The sequence below is a fragment of the Geospiza fortis genome, unplaced genomic scaffold, assembly GCF_000277835.1.
Source record: "Geospiza fortis unplaced genomic scaffold, GeoFor_1.0 scaffold130, whole genome shotgun sequence".
Taxonomy (NCBI): Eukaryota; Metazoa; Chordata; class Aves; order Passeriformes; family Thraupidae; genus Geospiza; species Geospiza fortis.
In genome coordinates, this window is record NW_005054300.1 from 11,788,316 (window position 1) to 11,815,203 (window position 26,888).

At 44.5% G+C, this 26,888-nt stretch overlaps 2 protein-coding genes across 2 annotated transcripts in view; one reads left to right on the forward strand and one right to left on the reverse strand.

Moving 5' to 3' along the window:
* The window catches only part of LOC102036741 (zona pellucida sperm-binding protein 4-like), a 5,589-nt gene extending 2,349 nt beyond the window's left edge, over positions 1-3,240 (forward strand). Inside the window, 8 exon segments of the mRNA XM_014309305.1 lie at positions 1-53; positions 392-522; positions 718-729; positions 732-906; positions 979-1,136; positions 2,458-2,535; positions 2,860-2,976; positions 3,098-3,240. Of these exon segments, the coding sequence (XP_014164780.1) occupies positions 1-53; positions 392-522; positions 718-729; positions 732-906; positions 979-1,136; positions 2,458-2,535; positions 2,860-2,976; positions 3,098-3,240 (867 nt within the window).
* A 3,009-nt stretch (positions 3,241-6,249) lies between these two features.
* On the reverse strand, positions 6,250-26,888 carry LOC102041890. Its single transcript, XM_005416518.2, has 8 exons — positions 26,740-26,888; positions 19,356-19,517; positions 16,625-16,811; positions 15,668-15,822; positions 14,362-14,388; positions 12,806-12,924; positions 8,865-8,989; positions 6,250-8,365 (listed from the first exon to the last, which is right to left on the reverse strand). Exons 1-7 carry the CDS (start codon positions 26,833-26,835, stop codon positions 8,893-8,895), a joined length of 843 nt encoding a protein of 280 aa, XP_005416575.2. The 5' UTR covers positions 26,836-26,888; the 3' UTR covers positions 6,250-8,365; positions 8,865-8,892.

Consider the following 26,888-nt stretch of genomic DNA (forward strand, 5'->3'; position numbering starts at 1 on the left):
AGGAATGTGAAGACTGGGAGCCTTGGCTCTGTCACTAGGGATAGCACTTTCAGGTATTACCTTGGGGCTGATGTTGCTGGGTGTCCCTGGGTTCAATGTCACTAGAGAAATTCCTGCTTGTCACAACCTCTGATTTCACATGAGGGCCCTGGAGTAGGTTAAAGACCAGTGTATCTCTAATTAGTAGGAATAAAGCTGGAATTGATCAGTGACAATCTGCAGATTCTCAAATCTAAACACTAAAGAGAATTTCAAGTATTTGCTAAAATGAAGTGACAGAAGACAGGGGATATAAGTAATTAAAGCAGATGATAGGTTGCCATATTGGAGAAAGGGGATATCAGAGTGGCTTTTCTTATTTGCCTGATTTGGAGCTTTCCTTTCCCACCAGGTTACATGTCCAATGTACTTATTCCATCAGTGGGAGCTCCCTTCCCTTGAGTGTTCAGGTCTTCACATTGCCACCACTCCCTGCTGTGTCCCAGCCAGGTCCTCTGTCTTTGGAGCTGCATGTTGCCTCAGGTAGGAGAGGTTTGCAGGACCTGCTCAAGCCTCTTGGAGCAGGGCTCTGGTCTCTGATGTGTAACAGGGGAGTATTGATGGGTTAACCCAGCACTGCTTCCCTGCCAGGGTGGGAACTTACTGATATGTCTCTAAAGGATGCCTAATGCTGCTTCTTGCTGCTCTTAAATGGCTCTTGGGTTTCTTCTGTCCTAGATGGAAGCTATACTTCTACTATATGGACAGTGACTATCCTGTTGTGAAGACTCTGAGAGACCCTGTTTATGCAGAGGTCAAGATCCTTCAGGGAACAGACCCAGACCTGATTTTAGTTTTGCACCACTGCTGGGCCACACCAAGCACCAACCCCCAGCAACAGCAGCAGTGGCCAATTTTGGTGCATGGGTAAGTGACTTGTAAAAACTTTGGGTCGAGGGAATAACTTGCTCTTTTTCACTGCTTACCTTTCCTCCTCAGGTGCCCTTATGCAGGCGACAACTGTCAGACACAGCTGATGCCTCCAAGTTTCATCTCAGGACTACTGTTGCCCTCTCATTACCAGCGTTTCCCTCTCTACACATTCACCTTTGTGGACTCCACTTCCCATGAGAAACTCTCTGGGCTGGTAAGATCCTGTCCTGCCTGCCTAGTTTCATACTGAAGTAAAATGTGCGAACAATAAGAACCACTTCATGACTGTGAGTCTCTTGGCCTCCTTGGGGGAATGGGGCAAAGACTAGGAAGATCCCCTGCTGAAATAGAAGGGGAGAGGTTAATGCCAAAAACCTCATTCCCTGAAGTGAATGTGATAGAGGTAAGAGACATCACTTTTGGAGTGTGACAGAAAATGTGACTGCTAGAAGGACAGTAGTGTACCTAAACAAGTGCTAGTTTGTCTGGTGAATTAGCTTAGGGTGTGCGCTCTAGCTACACTAACCAATATTCTCTAAACTACATTTCTTGCCCAAAATGACTTGGAAATAAACTTTGAGTACATTTTGAAGCATCTGGGCTCTGAATCTCATTGAGCCCCTCCAGTTAAGTCACACGAAATTCACCCTGACTTGTACTGTTTGCTCAGCTCACCTGAGATCGACTAATTGGTCGACCCAAAATTGGTCTCAGCTGTACTTAACAAGGTTCCCAGTGAAGTGGTGCCCGGGCAGCAGTATTGCAGGTGTCAGGGAGAAGTGCTGTAATGCCGGATTGACCTGAGCTTGCAAGTGTATGGTGTAAAGGTTTCAAAGCTGCCTTGGAGCGGACAGCAGAGGGCTCCAAGGCTACAGGTTAGATGTGAAACAAGCCGAACAGACCTTCCTGCTTTCCCCCTTAAGGACCAGGCCCATAGTATGGAGCTACCTCTCCTCTTAGCAGCCTATATGGTGCTGTGGCTTTGAATTTGTCCCTAAAACAGTGTTGAAAGCAGATGTTCTTGCTGACTGCTGAATGGCACTTGCAGAACACCAAGACTTTCTCTTCATTCTGCTGTCTCTCAACCCCAAGTGAGTAGGCATGGGACAGGCTAGAACCTGGGAGGCAGCAGAGCTGACTCAAAGTGGCCAAAGGACTATTCCATGCTGCATGATTTTATGCTCAGCAGTGTAGACTTTGGGGGATTTCATCTTCCAGCATAGCTGATGTCCCCACTGCCTGGGCACTGACCTGCCTGTAGGAGCAGGGTAGGTGACTTGCTTTTATATCACTTGTGCTTTAGGTCTTTTCTTCCCTCTCCTCCTCTCCTCCACTTCTTTAACTGTCTTTATCTCTCCAGCTACAGGTTTTCTTGCTTTTGCTCTTCCTATTCTTTTTCTGCCCTGCTGGGGCAGAGTAGGGGGAGTGAAGAAGTGGCTGTGTGGGCGCTTAGCTGCTGGCTGGGGTCAGTGCAGCACACTAGGATATCACCAGGCCCCAGAGAGTGCCTGAGGGATTTCAGGCTGTGCTCCATTTCTCTCTAAGTGTACCTGCACTGCAGTGCTTCCGTGTGCCACCGGTCTGTAAAGGAGTCCTGCATCCCCACTTGTCCTTCCAGAGTCAGCAAGTGTCCTGGCCTTCTGCTCCCTAGCCAAGGGGCAACAAGGGCCTCGTCTCCAAGCTGGGGAGGAGGAGTCATGTAGCCCATGGAGTAATTCCCTTAAGGCATGGACAGCTTAAGAAAGCATTTCCTGCTCCTTTCCACTGACTAAGGGCTCTTCTTTTGCCAAAAAGATAGAGGTCTTCATGGGCTCTTAGCTCTGTGTGTGCTCCCATGGAAACTGTGCCTTCAGCGCTTTCTGTGTGTTGGGAGGCTGACCTGGACAAAGTTTGCTGACCTTCAGGGCTCTACCTCTTCTTACCTACAACCTTCATGTTGCTCTGTAGGGGGTAAAAGGAGTGCTGAGCCTCCTTTTCAGGAAGGTCCTTCCGATGTCTCCAGGAAAGGCCCTGTGATTTTCCTCCAGCATGAGCTAAAACAGGACACAGCCAAGGATGGCCTTGGTAAGTGTGGCAGCAAGGCAGGGGAAGGGGGCTGGTCTAAGGCTTTTCTGCAGAAAAGCTGAGCCCCTCAGGCATCCCTGTGCCTCCCTGGGAGCATTCATTGGGGTGTCTCTCCCCACAGGAGCGGCTGTGCATGCTGCAGCCCCCTGGGCTCTGGGATTTGCTGCTGTGGCAACTGGGACAGCTCTGTGTGTGGTGCTTGTGGTTTCTGTGCTGTGGCAAAGGAAGGCGTCAGCCGTGCATGAAGTCAGTGGATTGCAATAAAGTGTCTGTCAAACCAATTTGTTTGGTGGGACACCTTCCCCTGGAGACCCTAGCTGTAAGAATTTATTTGCAAGGCAAGACCTACCCCAGTGGCTGTGCAAGCTTTCCAAATGCTCTGAATTCATCTTGCTCTGGAATTCTGCTCTGGGTTTGATGTTACTTGTCTGCCATAGACAAACTGGAGACCTTGTCAAGGCCTGGGCTGCAGACTGAGGCAGGATTGCTGCTGGGTGATGTTGGCATTTCTGTTAGTGAATATAGCGGCTTTCAAAAGTAGTGACCTAGGCTCCATTCCAACACTGAGCAGAAGTACACCAAACCTCACTCGACGCAGATCCTGCAGCTGCTTCTCTGGAGATGCAGAGCAGTTATTTTGACTCTGCTGAGGAGCTGGGACTTGGCCACTTGTCCCTAAGTCACTAGGTAAGGTAGGGCTGTGCTCATGTGGCAGGACTGGAAAGCAAGAATGCCAAAGCACTACACAAATGGGCCTTGCTAAAGATGCTGTGCGTGAACTTGCCTTTCTTGCCCTAGAAACAGAAAAGGGTAGGTGGCATTTTTCTGGTGAACGAGAACATGGAAACTTCATATCAAATGGAATAAAAATAAAAGGGCCTAGGTGGTCTGAAATTCAGGGGGAAAAAATCTAACTTTATTTAGAGCTTACTCTTAAGCTTTAATGTGACCACAGGCAGTTAGGAGTCTTCAAAGGTCTTGGATCAAAGCTAATTTGACATTGCTGTTAGCATACAAGTGTTTTTCTTAATTTTTAACTTGTTTCTTTTAGATGAGAAAAAAGCCTTGCCTTTTTGAGCATCAGGGGTGGTTCAGTGTGGTATTTTCAGTCCCAGTAGCCGGGCAGCATCCCTCTTGGCTTTCTCAAGTCCTGGCTGAAAACAGTACAGCAAAGCTCTCTAGGCAGTAGAGGGGAAACGGGGCTCCACCTCCTCCTTCCTGCCCAGCCTGGGGCAGCTCTGGTGCTTGCACTAGCTGAGGTCTGCTTATAGCTGATGGGGTAGTCCTTGAGCGGAAGGAAAAATACTTTTCCCTTTTTTCCTCTAAGGCTTAATTAGAAATTCTTCCTGTTAAGGGCAGGAGAGAAGCCTTAATTGTATTGCTTTGGGGCCTTTAAAAGGGAGGATTAGCACTTACACATGGAAGAAAAGAACGGATCAGTAACTTGCTTGAGGCAGTAGATGTTGTTCTTTTTAATTAGGTTCTGTTGATCCTGTGTGATTGGAGTGTGTTAATGAGTGGTGGGATCTGTGTTTTACTTCCTTTCCTATTCCAAGAAATTTCAGGACCAATCTTATGTTTTTATTTTTCTAGTAGAAGTGCTTTTCCTTGCTACTGTCAGGATAATCAGTGTTCTTCATCTTGTGTGCTTTCAAAATCTAACCAGATGAAAAGACTGTTCCAAGTTGTATGGTGGGAGGGAGGAGATCACAGGCAGGAAAAAAATGTCATCTGAAGACGGGTCAAACAACCTCTTACTTTGGAGCAGGCTTCTGGCAACTAAATGACCTTGGTACAGGTGGAGCTCTGTCTGGGAAAGCTGTACCAGCTCATAATGTGCCTCATGACAAGTCTTTAGTAGCAGTCTGTAATGTTATTTAACTGGGCAATTAGAGGAGTAATATAAACCACACCTTCTCAGTGCACCAGGCAGGGTGCTCTGGCACTGGTCTTAATTGTGTGCGTGTAAGGCAAGACCTAAACACCTCCTGTTTGCTACTGGAGCCTTCCTTTGCCCCAGTAAGGGAAACAAATAATTGCTCAAATAATTGCTTAGACAGCTCAGGTGACTGTGGGGATGCTGAAGGGACTGTGAGAGCCAAGCCTCTGCTGCCCTTTGCTGGGTTACTGAACCATCCCAAAGTGGCAGGGAGCTCTGGGTGTGTATCCTGTGGGAATTGCAGAGTCCCCTGCAGGCACTGTGCTTTTTGGTGCAGAGCTGTGTGTAGGATGCTGGTATGATGCTTAGTGTAGGGTCTGTGCAGTGCTAGGTGGAGGTGGGTGATTGAAGGAATAAACCTAATTTCCTTACCCAGTCTGGGGAGTCTTCTGTGTTTAAGGCTTGCTACTTGGTCCTCAGCTGGCAAGAAGGCTCTGAGCAGCAGTGAGATGGGAGTTGCTCTTCTGAAGCACTGGTACACGGTGAAAGGCAACCTGGCGGTTTCCTCCTCTGTTGCACTGGCCCCATGTTCACTGCCTGTTCTCCAATGCCACGGGGGTGTTAGTGGCTCTCATGGCTCCTGTTATTTACTTCTGCAAAGGTGTATTATTTCCCTTCTACCTCCACAGATGCACTTCTGGCTAGCTTGTTTTCTACGCCTCTCTTTAGTTGAGTCTCATTGACTTTTCAACATGACTTTCTTTTGAATATCTGTGTGTAACTTCTTGTGCCAGCAGCCTCTTTAGCTTCACTCCATATCACCCGGTTATACAGTTCAGTTAAAGCTGTTGGGGGGTGCTGTACACAGTGCCTTAGACACATGCCAGGGGAAAGGAAGCTGCTCTGTCCAGGAGGCTGCTGCTGGCTGGGAATCAAGGCTGAGGAAGAGCAGCCTAGAGGCCAGCTAGGATCTGTCATTTGAGGCTGTTGTGCAGTGCTGCTACTGAATCCAGATTTTCAGAAAGGAACCCCAGTGCTGAGCAGCAGCACTTTGTCCCAGTGCCTTCACTGATTTCTTCTTGGAAGTGCTGTGTGTGCTGCCTGTATGTGGAAGCAAAGTCCAGCAACAGCACTTAATACAAGTCTGCTCAAAATTAACATATGTGTTTTGTCATACCTGAACTTTCAAAAGCCTCTCCTCACCCTCTAGATCTTTGAGAACAGCACCTGCTTCCAAACAGCAAACTTGCTTCTTTGCCAAAGCTAAAGAAGACCTTTAAAAGCTTGGAGGTAACAATTCCTTTCTTGACTAGCTATGCTCACCTGATACCCTAAAGGTGTGGCAGTTGCTATACTACAAGCCAGGTGTTCATTAATAAAATATATGAAAACAATTATTATAATAGTGATACTTTTATTAAATTTCTTATGCTTGGATTACAAAGGATCCTGGAGTGGAGAACTATACAGTATGTTACACATTATAAATACATTTATTTCTGAAAAATACATGAACATATTTAACATAATGCTATAATAAAGAAGAGTGCTAGTTTATCTTAGTTAAAAAAAAACTACCCAATGAACTTATACCATGAATAGAGAGGGTTGTAGAAAATACCAGCTCATGACGCTATGTCTTAAAACACTTTAAATTCAGTTTGCACTGATTCACATTCTGTACAGTCACTGTAAAAAAGCTGGAGGCTAACAGAGGATGTAAGTTAAAGCAGGATTTTTGTGCCCTGTATTTATGGAGATATATACAGAATATTCACAGAATAATCAAGTCATAAATCTTTCTAGCTTTGGATGAAGCTAGCAAGATATACAGTGAACAACCAAGTCCTGCAGCAGCAGCTACAGCTGAAACATTAAACACAGCACCTACTTTAGGGTGCTAACCTTGAGTCAGCACAGCCTTTTTTTTTTTGGTCATTGTGTTTGTGGGGTTTTTTGAGATGCTAAGTAACAACAGTAGCAATCCTTCTGAGTACTTGAACCCTGCCCTCACTCATCCCTGCAAACTATCCTGGCCCTGGAATTGCTTGGCTGCGATGCTCTGAATCCCAGAAAAGATCCCGTTCTGGTTTGGAGGACTTCAACGGTTCCAGCTGATGTGGATGAGCAAGGGAGATGCATCTGTTGTGGAAAGACTAAGCCTGCTGAAGCTGATCATTCCTGCCAGCTTGTCAAATCTTGGTTCTCAGGCAAGTTGGGGTTGGGGAGGGATTTTTAATCAGCAATTGCTTGACTTGTAATTATATTATAATTTATGGGGTAGAACAATCCTTTATCAAGAGGCAATGTTAGTTTACTTAAATCTTTACCCCATGTGTATTAATTACTTTGCTAGTACTAATAAGAGCTAAGTGTGCAGAGACCTCTGCAACCATGGGACATTCAGAAGCATGCACTGCCTGTTCCTTGAGTTAGGAAGCAGTGGACATGTGGCAATAAGGCAGCCACCACGCACAGTCATGGTGTTTCACAGTTGTTAGTGTGTCCCAAAAGAGCACCAGTTTATAAAGGATGTATTTGAATTTCTTTCCCTTGTAGCCTTGCTCTCCTCAACTTTTCCCAGTAGAGAGAGAGCAGGCAGAGCCGTACAGCAGCATGACTGCTCCACCTATGGCCTCAGGCCCCCACCTGCACAAACAGAGCACTTCAGTGGGACTTACAGTAGGAATTCAAGCCTGGTGTCCTGTCCCCCATCAAAAAAAGAGAAAAAGATTGATTACACAATGGCTGAGGCAGAGGCTGCCCTGGATGTCCCTGCAGGCTCTTGAAAGGCTAATTCCTGCAGTGCTGCTTACTCTGGTCTTTACAATGAATGTGTACAATGCCAACTTCTGTGCAAGGTAGCACCAGAGTCCAGGGACCTCAGCAGAAGGAGCAGGCCCACAGGACAGGAAGCTAGTAGTGGATTCAGGAATGACCTCAGCTTTACATACTTTGTTTTCCTGTTGGATTCCAGTGACATGGCACAGCTGACTATAGGCTGCTCTAAAGGGAGGAACTGTGCTGGGGACAGAGACTGCAACTCAAGTTCCCAGAGGGAGGAGGCTGTCCTTTCAATAGCCACCTCTGCTCTGGGCAATGAGTCTCTGGCACTCCTCCAAGTTATGCTATGTCCCATAAAGCTAATGTTTATTTCAGCTGGAGATGTCCTCAGACAGTAATGATAGTTTTAAAGCTTCAGTGTTTCAGGTAATTCTGTTCCCAACCCAGAAAAGAGGAAGAATTTCCAAATCTTAAAAGTCCCTGTTGCTTGTGTTGCCAAGATGCTAACAGCAGTTTTCATCTGTGGCTTGACTTTTTAAAGTACACTTCAGATTTGGGAGCGAAGCCATATGTAGTTGAGCATGTATCTGCCCACAGACCCTTCTCAACATCCCCCTTCCAACACTCAATTCAGAGTTGCTCTGTTGACAGTTGTAGGATGTAGATTGCACAGAGTAACCCTGGGGTTCTTGATTTTGTGTCCTTTGCTGTTCTTGCCTTGACTTTCTGAAACAGAAACATGCAGTGAGATTAGAGAGAGTTTCTCTGTATTTAGCCTGTGGGCTGAGTTGGGAAGGTAGAAGATGAAGCTCAGGCTGGTTTTCTTTTAGTCTTTATTAGGGACAGATTGTCTCTTTCCCAAGACATCTTGTTGGCTTATTATTTGGAAGTCTTTTGACTTACTGCAGATAAATGAATTTAGTGCCTTTTATGTTTTGTAAAAAGGCTGTGTGATGTAGCCTGTATGACTATAGTTGCCTTTAAATTGTGGGTTAAAAAAAATACAACAAGCCAAAAGCCGGGGGACTATTAAAATGAAGATACATGGACTAGTTCTCAGTAGACATCAATCTGCATCATTTGAACTTCAAAAATTGGACCTATTTCTGTCTTTGTAAGCTGGAGTGTCTGGATGAAGGAACAGGACTGCCTCATTGCCTCCTTTTTGTGCTGAGAAGAGGTGAAAAACCCCAACCCACAAAGAAACACATGCTGCTTTACTTACTTCACCTTGCTCCATTTGACTCAGGTTATCAGAAAGGCCATAAGTTTTCATTCTTTGTGTTTTGTCCCAGAACAATCATGGAGTTCCTCTCAGTTTTCCTCAGGTCTGAAGACATAATATCTGGCCTTAACAAATGGAAAAATACAAGTCAAGTTGACAGTGGCCAGAATGCATGGCTGTGTTCTTAACATTAATATGCTGTGCATATGTATCTATGCTATACCCAATGCAGCTTCCATCTCTCCAGTGTGAAATTCCGTAACAGATGCTGTCCAAATATTTGTGGCAGCATCCAAAAAAAGAGCCACAAGATGCAGCACTTGGCAAGGAGCCACATTGTAATGGATGGACACAAACATCATTTTGTTCAGAGCAACAAGTATTTTCTGCCTAGCTTGAAGACGGGGGATAGACTTGTGGCTGAACATCATACAGAAGTTAAAATTTCTGGCCTAAAATAGTAATGAAATTAAGTGTTTTGAAGAGCAATACTAGGCTAGCTCCTGTGGACTGTCTCCAGCTTAATTTTTTGTATGTTATTTATTACATATGATTGAAATGAGTAGAATACATCCTGTTTGGTTGAAATGACTTAGTTAGCTCAGGCCTCCAGGTCTTATGACAGACAAACCTTTTGAAACACTTTCTAGACACATCTTTAAAATAGGTTCTGTTTAAGAAAAAAAAAAGCTGTCATTTGTTTTTTGGGTTTTTTAAAGCAATATTTGAAAGTTATTTACAGAAAATAAATAGCTAATAGATATTTACTTCAAATCTTCAATTTGAAAAATTTTCAACTCAAAGTCCTGACTAACGTGGTGCAGACTCTTTATTTTGTGAACTACTATATTGGGTTTTTTTCTTAATGTTGTAAATGTTTATGTTTTGTTCTGCTCCTAGCTCTTTTACAATGGACCAGTCAATCTTCTGCTTTGATGTTCTTTAATTCTTTGGTGGTTTCTCAACCCTGAGCACAGGGCTGAGCATCCCTTAGTAATAATCTTCCATGTGAAGAGCGTCATTCAGATCTGAGTCTGATGTTCTTGTGCCCTTTTCAATCTTTACCACACAATATTGAAGATGGGGTTTTGTAATGTTAGAACTGCACTGTCCTTGCAAGCTTACTTCACACTAACCACAAAGTAGGTATCATACAGCAACAAGCTTTTGGTGGCTTCAAACTGAAACTATCATCTTTACCATGAAAAAGACTGTATTTGAGGTTAGCTCATGCCCATACATCTGCATTAAAGCTCCCATAGATATCCAAGTGGGTATATCTGCACTGGAATGTCAGAAGGGGATTGCCTACATTAGATCCTGCCCTGGAAAGTGGAGGACCATGGGCTGCTTAAGTTCACAACACCATAATGAAGTCAGTCATCAGTCTGTTCTGGTCCTTTGCATAGAATAGATGTTGCTTTGCAGGAGCAAATGTATTAGCAGGAAAAAGAAAATGAAATTAAAACCTGAGCCTGTTTAAAACCACTTGTTATGGCAAACCACTGAGTCTTGTGCCAGTATGTTTACCTTGGCAGGCCTCCCCTCTCTCCCGTTGAAAGAACCAAGTTCTCTCTGCTATGAGAATTCTTTTGTGGATGTTTAAAAAAAAGAGACAGAAAAGAAAAACAAAACAACCACCCTGCAGCAGATCATTCATCATACACAGAGTAGGAGCATGAAAGGGGATTTGTTTTGACCTAGTTACAACAACAAAAACAAAGAGACTTTCTCTAATTGCCCAAATGACTCAAGTAGGACTGGGTGTCAAAAGCAACAAATCTCGGACTCCTTCAGGACTGTATGTTAAAACGGGGCACCAGGCTCCAGCCTGTTCCAGTGCAAGACCTGGAGCCCAAAAAAGCCCCGGTAAGCGAAAGCCAGCCAACTCCTTATGTCTGCATGTACAAACAGGACCAGGAGCCAGGACAAACGTGTTTCATAAATTATAACAGTGGCTTTAAATGCTGAGAGTATCAGGGCTTCAAGGTTTGCTTTGCCAAGATTTGCAGATGAGTGAGACTTTATTGCTTTACCATTCTGGTACTGCTGCAGGAAGGGTCCCTCTTACTGTCCAGCAGCATTTACTGGTTTGTCATTGATCCACTAAGCCTAACTTTTTACTTCATAGGAGCCTGAATTATCCAAACTGCCACATGAACAAGGTTCCCAGCTTTTCCACACACCAGTGAAAAGGACAGGGTTTGTGCACTGCTATTGCTAGGTTTGGGGTAAAAAGAGCAAGACCAAATACAGATGGGGTGGGGAATAAGAGCTAGGATAAAGGAGAAAAGGAAATGGAGGGAGATAAGGAGCATGAGTAGAGGCAAGGGTTTTATGTAGATATATGGGAGGAGAACTTAGAAGAAAAGGCCATTCATCAGCTACTGAAAACAACCTGCAAAAAGCTCTGAAAATGCTTGGATACATCCAGGCAAAAAACGGTCTATTTGGCATCTCATTGTACAGCATTTCCATGATAGCAGTAGTTGTCCATTCTAGGAGACTAATTTTTAGAGAGCTAGAATTTCTGCCAGGAGCTGTTGGGCTGACCCTTCATTGGGAATACATTAATTTAGGCAGCTGAGGATCTAGCCTTCAATTCTTATGCAGGGACTGCTGGCGCTGTCCTCTGTGCTGTGGAGATGGGGCAAGCAGAAAGTTATACAGACTAAACTAAACAACACAGTTTAGTTCTTTCAGAACTTTTCTGAAACCCAAATAAAAGTGCTGGTTCTATTCAGGTTAGGGGGAAGGTTCACAGGAGTTTGTATTTTTTCCCCAGCTGGTTCACCATCTATTTTAGATGGAACTGTTTGATCTCTCTCTGCTTTGTGTTTCTTTCAGTTTCCCAAACAATAGGAGGAAGCTCTCCTGTTACATGTGCTTGGGCCCCAACCAACCTTTTCGCAGCTGGAAAAATCACTCCCTGTATTACAGAGGATTTTCTTTTCCAGCTGTAATTATAAGATTCCCAGTTCCCTTATGCATTTTGTAAGGTAGGTACAGGCTGTCTTAAGGGGAACAATAGGACATTCCTGAGTGCTTAAACAACTGCTGTTTCCCTACCTTCACCCCCTCTAAAACTGGAGGAGGACTTAAGCACATTTGAGCTGTTCCGCTGGAGGTTACTGAGACCTCAGCTGAAAAAACATACAGGGAGGTGCACAGCTCCATATGATGCTCCTGCTTTGGTGACTAAGATACCCAGGCACTTCCTGTTACCTGATTACATGCACAAACACTCCAAATTCACCAGACTAGCTGGGAGGACTTGGCAAGTGCACAGGGAATATCTGTGCAAGCAGAACTGTCAGATGGACATGAACAACACAGTTTAGTTCAGCGGCCAGGCTACAACCAACCTGCTAGACAAACTTGCCCAAGGGAGCAGCATGGATCCCGTAATCAAGACCTCATACTTGACCGAAATATTAATTTACAGCAACAAACGGTCCCACCCATAAGCACACATTCAGCAAACTTCATCTCCTCTTCCTCTGACAAAACCATCCAGCTGATCCTGAGTGTCCCATCCCAACACACATCAGGTACAATATGGTCTGTCCCACTGGAGGAAAAGTGGGAAAGTGGACAAAAGAGAACATTAGCACTGACTGCAATTCTTAGGAGGGAGAAGAAAGACAAATAACTAGGCTATAGAATGGCTCTGGCTAATTGTCATCATCCCCTTGCCCTGCTGGGGAGAAGCGTCTTATTTTAGGGACCCTAATGTTTCCATGATTCTCACATGGGTAACGTCCAGTTGGGATCCTGGAGCATCTGGGCTCTAAGGAAGCAAACAGTACTGCTAGCCAGGACCAGCAAATGCAACAGAAATAAGGTAAGGAGTGGTCTTCTCCTGACAGCAACAACCAGAGCTAAAGCTTCTACCATTTCCTCACAACACTAAGTGAAAATCTCCCACAGCATCCTCTCACCTATATAACTGTGGGCAGGACCTCTTCAGAGCAGCAGAAGACAGCCCCAACTTGTTCTGGTTTGTCAACCTTGTCTTCCTCATAAGATCTCTCATTCTCCTCCAAGCATGGCTTTCACCCTAGGGAGCGAAAAGAAACCACAACTTAAAAGACCAGAGGCAAGTTGCTAGCAGACTTTATCTGGTCAACACATGATTCTTTGGGGTACTCCAGGGTGGTGGGAAAAAGGAAATTTCTTTATTTCAGACAGATAGGGGTCAGGGCCCACAAAAGAATTTTTAACACTGCAGTGATGCCCAGTGGCCAGCCTGTACCTGGATAGGACAAGGAGACAGGATTGATGAACTCTGAGTAATACCATCTTTTTCATATTGTGTTTGGTAACATTTCTCTGCCTAGAACTCTGCTATTCTTTCTGATTTAGGATTTCAGAGTGTGAGGTGCCCTTACTGGTGAATGCTGAGTAGCTGCCTAAGGGCACGTTTTACTCTATTGTTATGCTGTGCTAAAGGAGAAGATTGGTTTGGTTTCCTACCTACTCACATGCATGCAGGAGGCCTTTACAATGAAACCAAAAAAAGCAGTTTGACTCTCTTATCCTTTCTATTAGGCCAGGTGCATTGGTATCGGCCTTTTTTAAGGTGGTAGCTTTTGTGGAACATGAATTAGGAGATCAAACCTTTGTTTCCCTGTCACTCAGCAAGCCACAGCTATTGGCCTTACATTTGAAATGCTAATAGAGATTATCAGGAGGTCAGGGAGTCTCAGGAGGCCATCTCTAATCTTTGGTCTCTCCAGGCTGGGCTTATCTGGACCCGTGAACTAAATGGAGCTATGAATCCAAAAGAATTTTTTTTCCAATATTGTTTTAAATTTCCTAAAGTGATGACTGAAAAACCTGGGGAACAGAACAAAAATTATCATGTCCCAGAACTAGCATAACAGAGAGAAATTATTCCCATTTCAGTGAATTTCTCAAATCATTGTCACGTTCCTGACATTGTTTTGCCCTGTCCCGAGGTTCCTCCTCACTGTGTGCTGGCGCTGCTGTGCCACCAGCAGAGCCATTACTACAGGAGTTGTGGCCACCTTGAGAGCACAACCTGGCAGCTGCCCAGCCACACTTACCAGCCCCAGCAATGCCTATTGTAATAGTTCTTCTTGGGAATCTGCAAAGTTTTCAGTTCAAAACTTCAGATGAGGCTCAGCTGAGAACTGCAACATCTGATTCAGTGCTATTGAGTTAATTGCCTGTAAGCAAGACTATTTACTCAAGGAAATAGCAAATCTCTGTGTTTGCTGCTAGGATTAATGTGTGCTGTGGAAGGGTTTTGAGGCCTCAGCAGTTAGTCCCTCGTTGTGCTGGTCATGTCTTGGACAAGCAAGCACTGCTGATACTGCAGAAAGCCTGAGCAGCTGATGCTCCTGTCGTCCATGAGAGCTAAACTTCGGGGGTGAGTAAACCTCTTTTGTTCATACAATGGTGTGCACTGCACGGGCTTACTCACTGATAATGTAGACACCAGTTAAATATATTCTGCAAAGGCAGTACATACCGAGATGTTCTTGCTGACGTCCAGAGCCTAAAAACAAAAGGGAAATACATCGGTAAGTAACAGGACAGCGAGACCATCTCCCAGCATTTGCAACAGTCTGTTCTCAGCTCTGCACTGGAATGTACGCATAGCCTTGGTCCAGTATTTCTTTCTTTATTTCTTTTTAGACTCAGCCCCCCACATGTGTGATAATCCCTTCTTTCTCCTTCCACCTCTCACTTCTCTTTTGTATTTCAACTGCCAGTTTATGTGTATAGTACCTAGTAGCCTGGACATGAGTGTAACAGGCAGAATTCCCATACAGTACAGAATTCCTACAATACCTGCTCTGTAGGAATAAACAGGGCTGTTCATGTTCAGGATACAAAATCCAATACTAAGTGACAGTACTAAGGTGTGATGTAACAAGAGAGGATGAGGATTCAGGTTAAAGAGCATGGATCTCGATTCTATGGTCCTGTAAAGTCATCAGAAGTTCCCACATGCTTAAAATACTCCAAAAGCTGGCTGGGCACAAGGCAGAGCATGAGGTACCTTTCAGGCCTCAGCCTTAATTTGGGTTCTGAAGTTCATTGAAGTGTTTGTGACCCATTTGCAACTTAAGGGTGGAAATTTCATGAGGTCTTTCCCATGAGAGACTTACTCCTTCCTCCTTCCTGTTTGCAGGGCTGGGAATACTCTGATTAGAGTCTCTGCTCTGGCATTTCAGCACTTCTGAACCCCACCGGAACATGAAAGTGCTGAGGCAGGCAAAAACAATGGGAAAGAAAGGGAGAGGAAAGCATTCATCCTCTCTCCCTTGGACTTCAGTGACACAGATTTGCTGAAACACATTCCCTGGAACATGCTTTGAGGACTGGAGCTAATTACATTGATATGCTGCCGGTCTGGTAATAAGTGTGGCCAGCTAAGGATTGATCCACTAAATTTTTTATTAGTGGTAATGAATAATTGGTTTAATCTCACTAGCATCAGTAGTGGAGATACTTATGACTGAGTCCACACAGTAAGTTATTTGGAGTTGGTGAGGTTGCATGAGCACCCCATGCTGCTGTCTGCAGTGCTCCTCTCCCCTGCACCAGGGATCCATTTGTGCCTTTCTTGTCATGTAGACATAGTCCTTCTTCATTTAAGGTTGGGAGCAGAGAGACACAGACCCCCCTAACCCTCGCTGGCCCAGTTCCACTCAGTAACAGACAAGGTTGGCTTGCTCTCCTGGCACCTCACTCTGATCTGCCTGAGCAGAACTTCTCTCTGCTTCTCCCACAGGTCCCACTCAGAGTTAGGTTCCAAGCTTATCACTCACCTTTCTTACTGCAAGGTCCTTTGACAGAAAAGCCTGTCCCTCTGCCATACTCCCAGCTTCTCTGAACTCATTCTCCTTGTTGTTCTTATTGTTTGCTGACTTCCTGAGCCCCATCATTGGCTGGCTCTTTCCTGATTCCAGATATCTCTCACTTCCTGCAATGAAATGCAAGGACTTATTTCTTAGCAGTGTCCTGCTAGGATGGCCTCTGGGCAGTGCTGGCAGCAAGTTATGACTTCAGATGGGATGAGAACCCTAAGGACTTAAAGATGGGATAAGACCCCATGTGATCCAAAGGCTCTGACTCAATCCTACAATTAAGTTGTTCTATGTTTCACGAGGTATTAGAAACAAGCTGAAATCCAAGATTTGAAATAAACTGATCAGGCTCATTTAGTGAGCTGGTTCACATCTAACAGACTTTTCATCTGGCTTTATCATCAGTAGGCTGAGCGCAGTGTTTCTCAGCCATCTGGAAAAGCTGATCTCTGGATCCAAGCTTTGCAGCTGGGGCTTATTTCCACTTGGTCTATAGAATAAGTCACCCTCCAGGAATGTGTTCCATGCCTACTTGAGAGAGCAGAAGACTAACAACAGGTATAAGGTTTTCCTTCTTAGATCAAATCCTACCTTGCCTTGGGTGGAGGCTCCACTAATGGTCCCATCCAGGCATGTTAATTTTCCAAAAGACTATTTTATAATTCACTTGTCCTAATCTTTACAGCCACAGCTGCAAAGCAAAAACCTCCAATCACACACATGAAGCAGCCAGTGTTAAAATCCTAGGTACAGAGAGAGCATTTTAAATTTCTTCTCTTGGATTTCAGCTAGGGTTTAGTTCTACTAAAACCTTGCTCTGTTCCCAACTGTCTTTCCTTGGGTCAAGAAAGTGGCTGATCAGCTTGTTTGACCAAGTGGTGGCAAACGGGAGGGCGTGTTAGAGGTATTTGAACTCACCATTGCAGCTGCTCAGCTTCTCGGTGTTTGCTCCTATTTCTGGGATGATGGAAAGATCAGAAGGGTTTCCAGTCTGAACCAAAAGGCTGTGAGGTCTGCTCCTCCCAGCATAATTTGTTTTCATGTCTTGATATGACTTAAGGAAGATACTGGCAGCTCCACAGGAGCAATGCTGCAGAATGTATTCCTGTACCAGACAAAAAGAAAGTATGCAGGCTCTCAGACTGCAACAACCCAAGGTAATGGGTGGTGCAACACTACAGAGGAATTGTAAACATTCCAGCCCAGGGATGTCCATCCTTGTTGTAGGACCCACCAGAACCCCAACAAATTATTTCATTCTCTAAAATGCTGAACAGCTTGTAGTTAGTAATACAGAGCTTTAATGGCTTCATTAGCATTTAACTTAAATTGCCTGATAGTCAGCATCTTTTCAGTTTGTTTCCCAGAAGGAATTGAATATGAGTTTCTAAACAGAGAGCCGCTCAGCTGAGGCATTAGTGTAAATAAACAGATCAGTTATAACAATGACTCATATTTTAAGATGTTATTTGTTTTGGAGCATGCACAGACAACAATATCTTGTATTTTTATTGATGAGATGCCACAGTTTTCTTGCATGTTACCAGCCAAATGGACTGTATGTGGTATTTCAGTCAGTGTACTTCTGCTGTTGCTGCTGGTGGGGTGAGGAAGGGGAGATTTTCTACCTTGCACAAGCCTGTTGCAGAAGAGTTTAGTAGGGTAGGAAGGAAGGAGAACTTTATCCAGCTGAAGCAGAAAGGGAACCAAACTGTTTACTGGTGTTGGAACCAGGACAGGCCAACACCAGTTTAGCACCTCTGGAGACCCCCAAGAAACTGACAGTTTCAATGTCACTTCTCATGTGCATATGTTGTTACAGCAGTGTGGAACTTCTCATTATCAATACCTTTGGGAGATGCTTAGCAAATCTGATGAAAGATGCTGGTTTTGGCCCATGGTATTATAGATTAACCTGTAAAGAAAGGATGTGGAGCAACAGTGTTCCCTTTGTGTCCCAGGATCAAAGCCATCATTTCTGTGGTGATGTCTGTGCACCTCTCAAGAACAGCACTGCGAGCATTGGTTATCTACAATCTTCGTGACCAGCTCTTAATATCATGTTAACCCCATGTTTTGAGGATTGTGTCTTCCCTAACCATGTCTGGGACATGGAAACCTTTCCATTCTCATAGTCTACATGGAGAGTGAATGTGGTTTGTAAAGGAGTTTTTGGACCCCTCCAAATTATGGATGGCAATCTTCATGTTTCATGGCCAGCATTCCTCTTCAATTCAGAGGGGCTATGACTGAAGAACAAAATGATGGAGAGCTGCTCAAATATAGGAGATCCAGGCTCCACAGGATACCCGAGAGTGTCCAGTTTTTTAAACCACGCTACAAGCACTGAATGTTACATCTGAGAATCCCATTCCCCACTGAACAGTATGAGACAAATGCATCTGAGAAGACACTGCTGAGAGACCTTCAGAAGTACCAAAAAGATGAAAGTTTCAAATATTTAAATGAAAGCACGGTGCCTTTCATTTCAGTGGGAGCTGGGGAGGGGGCACGTACACCAGATGATTTTGCAGCTTGGAAGAGTTACTTTGAGCAATGACTCACAGTTGTAAAGCTTCAGGAAATGTGTTAACAATTCCCAGGCTCTATGTAGGAGGCTGCATTCCTCTGAGTGTGAGAGATGGGTACATGGAAATGACAAGCTACTCTGCTCTGCAACCTGACTCAGAACTTGGCTTTGGCTCTGAGGAGGAGTCAGTCACCTACTGCAGATCCAGTCCCAGCAGGTGGGAGAGCAGCACCAGGGGAACAATGAGCTATCAGGAGAATAAAAGACTCACCACAGCACAGCTGGGAAGAAATAGCTGAGTGTGATAAACCCTTTCTGTTCCTTTGGGGAGTGTTAAAATAAACAAAAAGGCAGGGGAAGAAAAAAGATGGAAATCTAGTGTGATGACTGAAGAAGAGGCGAGGTAGAGCTTAATAAAATGTGCAGGGACTAAAAAATGCTGATGGAAATGTTGGAAGACCCTGAAATTATTTGCAAATTTCAGTCAGATTTTCCAGCTACCTCTGGCTGATAAAAATGACAAATGGGAACACTGAAATGGTTTAATGTCAGAGATTTTTCATCTGGTAGCTTAGGAGCACAGGAAGTGAAAAAAAGCATGGAGCTGGGTCATGGTATTGCTGCTTCTCTTTCCCCTTGTGTCTGTTTTGTGAAAAATTCTGGGATTTTGACAGTTTGAAAACAGAAGGAAATGTAAGATCTTATAAATCAAAACACAATTGCTAAGGAGCTCTGTGGATTTTGTTTTGATAGCATTGAGGAGAGGAGATGCATTCTTGGGAAGTTTACAGCTTAGAGAAGAAAAAGTTTCTGACTTAGAACAGGCCATTGTATGAGGTGAGAAGTGTGCTTTTTAACTCAAAAGAGGCAAGCACATTTGAGAAACAAAATTGAATAAGACCAGAAACTCAAGCCCAGCCTCAGGAAAACAAACCCACTGTGGTGTGTGAGGCCTCCCTAAAGACCAGAGTACCCAGTCCAGGTGCGTGCTGGATGTGGTAAATTGGCATCTTCCCGGACACAGAACTTTCTGCTTGGGCCTTGAGTTTATTATTTAAGATGTATTACTCAATGGAAGATACTATGGTATCTGCTTTGGATACTATATTATCTGCTTACCTCTTTTATCTGACTCATCTTCTGCTCTTTCTGCAAGCTGCACACTTGTTTTTGGAGACGCAGGTTGTACTCCTGAAGCTGCCCAATCTTCTCAATCAGTTGGCAGATGTGTTCTAGGTATCCCAGACCAGATCCCAGGGCTTTGCTGTTACTTTGGTTCACCTGCAATGACAATGCATCTTGGACCATGGAGTAACAAGAGAGCAATTCTTACTAGGAGCTGAGAGCCCTGCACGCTCCTTACAGTCATATCCTGTGATAAAGTCAAGCTTCCTCTTGCAAGGTGCTTTGGTCTTACCACAGATTTGAGCTACACCATTACTTGCTGAAGCTCTTTTCTGGATTACTCAGCAATTTCCACTGTCAGAAGAACTATTCTGACTGATCACAGGCTGATGCAGAGGAAAACCTCATGACAGCCTGTTTCTAGTTCCACCTCCCAGGCTAATTTTTTGGGTTTTACTGGCATCAGAAGCCTTACAAACAAATATGGTTCAACTGTATGCAATGGATGGCTGGGGCTAGTATGGCTCATTAGCCTACAATGCTCAGTGGAGGTCACACTTATGTGTACTGAAGCTGGGCTTAGCTCCTACCCAAAAGCATGTATCTGCAGGTTGCATTGATTTGCTGAGTTGTGACCACCTTGGGGGTACACTTTGTCTGCTGTACTCTGGCCCTCATCACTGGTGTGTCTGTGAGAGAAACGTACTTGAATCAAGCTGCCAAAGTGAAAGAACATGTTTCCACTAATCTTTAGTAGATCCCAGCTTACATCCCTACTGCTACCTTCTCAGTCTTGAAGAGATGCCTGAAGAAAGTTTGCAGGAGCAACTTTGCTGTCTGGCTGTGGAAGGATAATCTCTGCCACTGAGTTCTCTTCACCCAGGACCTGGCAGAGTCTCACTGCTGCTCAGCCAAGGGCAATGCTGGAGACAGAGAGTAATCCCATGGCAGAAGAAAAGCTATGATGCTTCCCAGCCTCCTGCTCTGCACCTCACCATTTCTGACGCCAAGACCTCCCCAAGCACAGCGAGTGTCCTCCCCTGTGCCGTGCTCAGGCTGTGTTGAACGTGCTGCTAACAAACACATGCAGGGACTCACTTCCACCTTGGCGCTGCCTGCTGATGTGCGTGTGATATCAGTGAGTAAAATAAGCCTCGATCTTTACAAAAGCAGTGCTCTAAGTTTATCTTACTTCAAAAAATAAGTTCCCTCTACAAAAGCAGGAAGCTTACTCTGTCTCCTTTCCCACAACAATCTACATTTTTGGGGAAATGCCAGCCCTGGGACTCTTCCTGTCTTTTCATTATGTCAGAAAGCTCATGGTGTGTTAAAAAATAATCAACATTAGGATTTACTTCTTTTTAAACAAATGATGATACAATGTTATTTATAAACAGGTATTATTAAATCCAGATGCTTTTGTGTCTGAAGTTGGGACAGAGGTTGTTGACTCCAAGTCAAGCAGTCATTCATTTCATGACTTTTATTTTCCTCTCAGGCAGAGCCTGCAAGAAGTGGTGGCAAGACAAAAGTTACTCAGCCGTAAAACTGAGTATTTACTGTGGCTGTGCAATGGGTAGGGACACAGCCCCAGGACCCAAAGGGAGAACAAAGCCTGTGTGGTATCTGGTGGGAAAAGCTTGAGTCAAAAGCACTATAACCAACATATCTAAAAGCAGCTAGGGATCTGGGGGTGCCCAGCTTGAGAAGAATAATTTTCAGAAAGTACATGGGTATCAACTTCTGAAAATTTGGCCATTTTGAGTTGTCTCAAAATGAACAGTCATTTTTATATACTGTTCCAATAGACAGTCAGTAGTTCCTTATTACCCCAAAATATAGGCTTTCTGCTACACTGTACCCTCTTTGTGCACATCTAGCAACTCCTCTTCCTTCCAGTATGCTACTGCATGGCTGCTGGCATGTCTGTACTGCCCTAAGGAGACACTGAGCCTAATCCAACCCATTATAGCTGTGGAAACACAACGGGAGGCTTCAAGGGACACACAAGGTCTTGGATGGAGTAAAACATTTGGCTCTAACTTAGCTTGGAGAAAAAGAATGAAGCATTTGATGGTGACCTCTTTCACTTAGAGACCCTCTTTTTGCTCTGTATTTGTCCTGTGCTTAACATTGTACAGTCCTGCTTCATGTCTGTGGCTGCTGGGTTTGTAGGCCAAAATGGGCAGGAGGAGGAGAGAAGAGAGTCCTACTTTTCCATGCTCTGTGTCTAGAGCTGAAGGCTCTGGAAAGCAAAGGTGTGTTTGGGACAAGCATGGAAAAAATGTGGCTTTTAGCAAAAGTTAGAGAAAATGTCTAACTCCTGAAAGTAAATACAGGTGCCCAGAAAATGAGAGGGAAAAGGTGTAGAGTAGTTGCTCCAGGTCTTGGGGTGAGGTAGATCTACCCCTGTAGAGGACCTAAACCAGACTGAAGGTTGGACTCAATATGCTGAAGATCCCTGTTTCACAGCCAGAATTCAGAGGCTGCTTAGGGCTGTTTGGGCTACTTAATGACAAATTAATCTGCATTTTATTGAAGTGATCTCAGAAAGCACAAATCAGGCAGAGCCTCCAGTGCTTGCACATTTCTGCAGGACCAGCCTCCTCTGTGGTCAGAATGCAATGGTGAAAACTTTTAGGGGTGTGCTTCAGCCTGCCACAGGGCTGGTTAGCATTAGGATTGCTCAGATATGGCAGGTGTTCCATACAGAATATTTGTGTAATTTAGCTGGTTGCCCCCAAAACAATTGCACAGAGAGAGTCTCTCTAGGAAGCCTTCAAAGACTTTGTTTTTTCGTAGACTGGAAATACCTAAAGACCCCTAGCTATCTTTTGGTGATGCCAAGTGCAGCACAGACTCTGGTCTGTCATATTCTGGTCTAAATATTTTCCTCTCAGCATCTGAGACAGTTTTATGCAAGTAGTGAAGAGTCAGCAGCCACAAGAAAACTGCAAATATTTTCCAGGATGTCTCTTCCATTCTCTGTCCTCCCAGTTGAAGCTTCATGACTGAAATTTGTCCTACTTTCCACACAGTAATTGTCAAATAGTGTTGGAACAAAAGCTGTGTGCCCATTTTTGAGATGATAAAGAAGGAAAAAGCTCTTGCCTACTTTTCTGTAAGATGAAGATGTGGAGGATCATAAAGACACAATTTATGAAACACATGGTTGAATCTTCTCTAGGAAAGTAAGAATGTAATGTATAAATACATGCCAGATTTTGCTTTTAGGCATGAGACTGAGCCAGACCCTCATCTGGAAGAAACAGAGTTAAAGGCTCCCAGTTATGCCATGCTGAGTTACTCATATTATGGTTTTTTGACTCTGAGGAGTTAAGATGTACTACACTGACTGCACACCTGTGTAGCAAAAGAGGGATCTCTGCCCTTGTCAGTGCTCACCTAAGTTTTGGGCACAAGTTTTCAGTATGTGTGTCCCTGGCAATAAATCGTGACGGTTGTGCAGGCCTACAGATTTCTTAGGAACTTTAAAAATACAGGATCAGCATCTGCACTGGGAATTTTGGCTTATTTAGAGCCCTCTAGTCAATATTTTGACTGGCATAAGTCACATCTTCTCCTCTGTGGCTACACGGCTCACAGAGATGAGAGCCTGTCCTCTTGTCTCTGGGGAATATTGTGCTCACTGCAGCATCTGATCACTACAAAGAGTTGAAGTTCAGTGGGAGCTGCACGAATAAGAGTTGCTTTCAAGTCTCTTGTTCAACTGATGTATAATCAAAATCTGCATGTCTGATCATCTGGTCAGCACTTTGTCCAGCCTCATTTCAGCCACTACCTGTTACTTGGATGCATGTGATGTGCTTTTCTACAATTGGGCTCAATGGAGAACTGTCCTGGGCTGGACCTGGCAGCAGGAGCTGAAGATGACAGGCAGTTTGCAGGGGAAGCTTTTCTTTGTTCAGAAGAATGCTCACTGATGTATCTTGCATTGCCTTAGGTTTCTGTGCTTCACGCAGTGCTCTTTGCTTTTCTTGTGCATAGTTTTGGGTTATACCAGGATGCATCCTGCCACCCATCCCTCACTGTGCACTCTGGCCATGTGAGCGTGGCTGGTACAGGCAGCACGGTGGTCACTGCACCACCTGACAGGGAACAACGGAATTTCAACCCTCCCATCCTGGGCCCAGAGCAACCAATTAGTGACACAGCCACAGGCTGAGCTGAGTGGGAAGCATTTGTCACTGGTAGCCGACAGCACCGAAAGGCTTGTGAATAACAGGAAAGAGAGGGATCGTGCTGTGTATTTCTGATGTCTCCACCCTGCTGTCCAGGAGGGACTGTGCTTGCTGATAGCTTCTGGTTTCCTCTGAGCAGCACGCACAGGCTAGGGGGCTGGCCATCACAGGTAGCCCTATCCTTCCCCTGAACTGTATCACTCTGTGGAGAAACATTTTGACTGCTTTGGCCCAGGATAAATAGCACTGCATGGATAATGATTTTTTTTCACTTAATGCTGACGGTGCTCCCATCCTTTTTCTTCTAGGAGGCTGGGCTGGGCTGGGCTGGGCTGGGCTGGGCTGACTTTAAATGTAAACTTTATGGAGCGTGAGGAAGTGTTTGTAAAGCAAAAGCATCAAAAGCTATGTATCTTCAAACTTCAAGCTTAAAAGGAAATGCTTTTATTTAGGCTTCAAAGTTCTTTCTCTTGTTGTTTGACAGCTTCCATTTTCTTTCATCTTTCAAAATGTAGGCAAATTTCAAAATAATGACAGTTCAAAACAAAAGATCAGAAAGCTTTGTCTAAAAATGCTGCACTGAAATGATTTGATGTATATTTTCAGCCAAAGCTATTCACCAACTGAATCCAAGTGGTCAAAACATTTGGTCATTTCCAGTCTCTCTTTTTCAGCATTTTCCTTCCTGTTCTCTTGGAAGTGGCCTCAGCAGTGAGGGATGGTCAGGAGGACATCAAGGGACAACTTCATCCAGAGACTGAATCCTGAATCCTGGCTGTGGTGAGCCAGTGAGCACAGATGGCACTGCCACAGCTAGCTGAGCTGGGGAAACTCAACTGCTCTTCTGTTACTTCAAAGTTCCCAAAACCATCAATAGAACTGAGGAAGATGGTGTCACCTATAACTAAATAATGCTCTCACCAAGCATTAATTATAAGCCAGTGTAAGCACTTTTGCCTTTCTATCAACATTAATTTAATGCAGGAATTGATTTGATGGAGCAATTTGGTGTGCCATGTTCTTGCCAGGGTGGGAATACACTGTGCTGGCCTGCTTTCTTTCAGGCAACAGTGATTCATTTCTAGGGATATCTTAGTCCCTTAGAAGACAACAGGCCATAGCAGAGATTGGTTTCTAAGTACCATTTTGTGTCTTGGACAGACAAATGTGAAAACCACAGAGAAAGCCTGGAGCAGATCCTCAGATGGGATGAACTGAGATACATCTGTCATGGTCAGATGATCATCTGGATCTCACTCCTGAACAGGTCTGTGTTGTATGACAGTGACGACAGGTCAGCCTGGTGTAAGCTTAGTGAGGGCAGAAGACTCTGCATCTGCCAGAGGCTGTTCTGGTGCTGTCCTGGTGCTCTGAGGCACACAGTGCAGCAGCTGCTGCAGGGCTGTGCAGCAGCCCATGGGCATTTCTTGTCCCAGTCAAATTCGGTGCTACCTGGCATCCCAGCAGTTTGAGGTGTGGGGCTCTTGAGATACATCAGCCTGGGGGTGTGCTGTGAAGAGGGGCAAACTTCCCCAGCATCTAGGTCACAGCTGTATTTACACAGCTCAAAAAACAAAGAAAAGTGCTCTAGGGCACAGGGCTTTAGCACTCAGCCGGTGAGGATATTAAAAAGGAGTGGAGATAAGCCACCAAGAGCTTAATTTCCTCTTCAGCTTCTTTCTAATTTATTCTCTTGTTTATTTAAATGCTTTGCTTTGGTAAACTGAGGCTCCATTTCACTAAGGATTTAAAGGAATTTCACAGGCATACCGAGCTGTCAGACAAGACCAAATCTGGGTGCAAACTCTCCAGAGTGCAACAGAGAATTTAGGTAACTTTTTATGAAGTCTCCTTATGGTCAGATTCTGCAGCTCTCATCTGTTCTTGAACTCTCTGCCAAATGGCCAGATCTGTTTGGGATCTGTGCAAAGTAGACATCTGTCTTCTGCCATGTGTGAGATAGCTCTGGGGAGGAAAACGCTACTCAGATGGGTTGTATGTTGCTTGTACTGCTTTGATATGCAATGTTAACAGAAATGAGACATCTCTGACCTGCCTCACTGCTCAAGAGGTTTTGGCATGCTGGAAAGGAAGTCCAGTGCCCAATGGTTAAGGGCAGTGAGGTCATGGTTAAATTATTTGCACAGCACACATCACTTGTTACTTGGCTTTCTCCCACCCATCTCCAATTCCAACTCATCACTATTACCACAATGAACGACCCCCAAAAAAATCCCTGCTAGGCACCATTTGATGCTTTTGTGTGTTTGTGACCCTCTTCACCTAGCCTGCCTTTCTCCTTTTTCCTTCCCTTTGCTCATGGGGCTCTTTGGTCTGTCTCTCTGTCAAGAATCAGTTTCCCACAGAGATCTTTGCTTTCCTGGTTCCTGGAACCCACTGCAGTGATCTGTCCTCACTTCAGCAGCATGAGGCTTCAGGCAAAGAGCTGGGGGCAGCACTTACCAGCACATGCTATGGGAGAAGGTGCACAAAAGGGCTTTTTATTCTCTTGTCAGTGGCACAAGGTACCAGCAAGGGGAAAGAGAGGGAGTAAGGAGTGAGACAACCTGCTGAAATTAGGTCTTTGCAGTTTGGTCCATCACAGCTATGCTGGCAAGTTAAAATGGCATCTCCAACTCCAGCCCAACAAAAATCTGAATTTGTGAATTAGCTCCCTGCTCATGCATTATTTGAGGCAGTTTACTCAACAGGGCACAACAGGCCTGGGCAGAAATGAATCAGTGCTTAGAAAGTTCTTTACAAATTTCAATGCCCCAAAAGCAAGCCAGCTATTCCCAGAGACAAGAATAACCTGGTCTTGAAAATAAACCTATGTTCTGACCCCCCACTCCATGTATCAGAGGATGATGACTTCATAATCTTCATTTTGAGACCAGAATCAAGTCCACCTTCTCATCTAGAGCTTTTAGAAACACCACATCTCAATGAGCTGTTTTTCATTCTTACCCAGACCTGATATTCACAAATTAATTCAGAATTTTACTGGTATGAAAAGAAACCTTAAAAATCAAATACCATTTTTTACTGCTTACAAGTTTCAGGGGAGGTATTCTAAACTCACTCAGATGTGTCTATTTTGTGACAAACAGGACTTGAACACTGACTGGGGTGTTTGGACAGCCCTAGATTTAAGATTAAATTCACACGTTTCTCACCTCACTCAGTCTACAGCATTCATCCATGTATTCATCCAGGCTGTCACTTGTGGGGTACTTCTTCAGCTGATGTTCATGGATCTGAAGGTCTTGCATGCTGCCAAAATTCTCTGGAAAATTGTCAGCAATTGTCTTTGGCTCTGCTTTGG

Coding starts and splice junctions, on each gene's coding strand:
- LOC102041890 (XM_005416518.2), bottom strand. CDS start 26,835: ATGCAAGACCTTCAGATCCATGAACATCAGCTGAAGAAGTACCCCACA. Junction 19,518..26,739: donor AATGCTGTAGACTGAGTGAG/GTGAGAAACGTG, acceptor TTGTCATTGCAG/GTGAACCAAAGTAACAGCAA. Junction 16,812..19,355: donor AGATGAGTCAGATAAAAGAG/GTAAGCAGATAA, acceptor TGTCTGGTACAG/GAATACATTCTGCAGCATTG.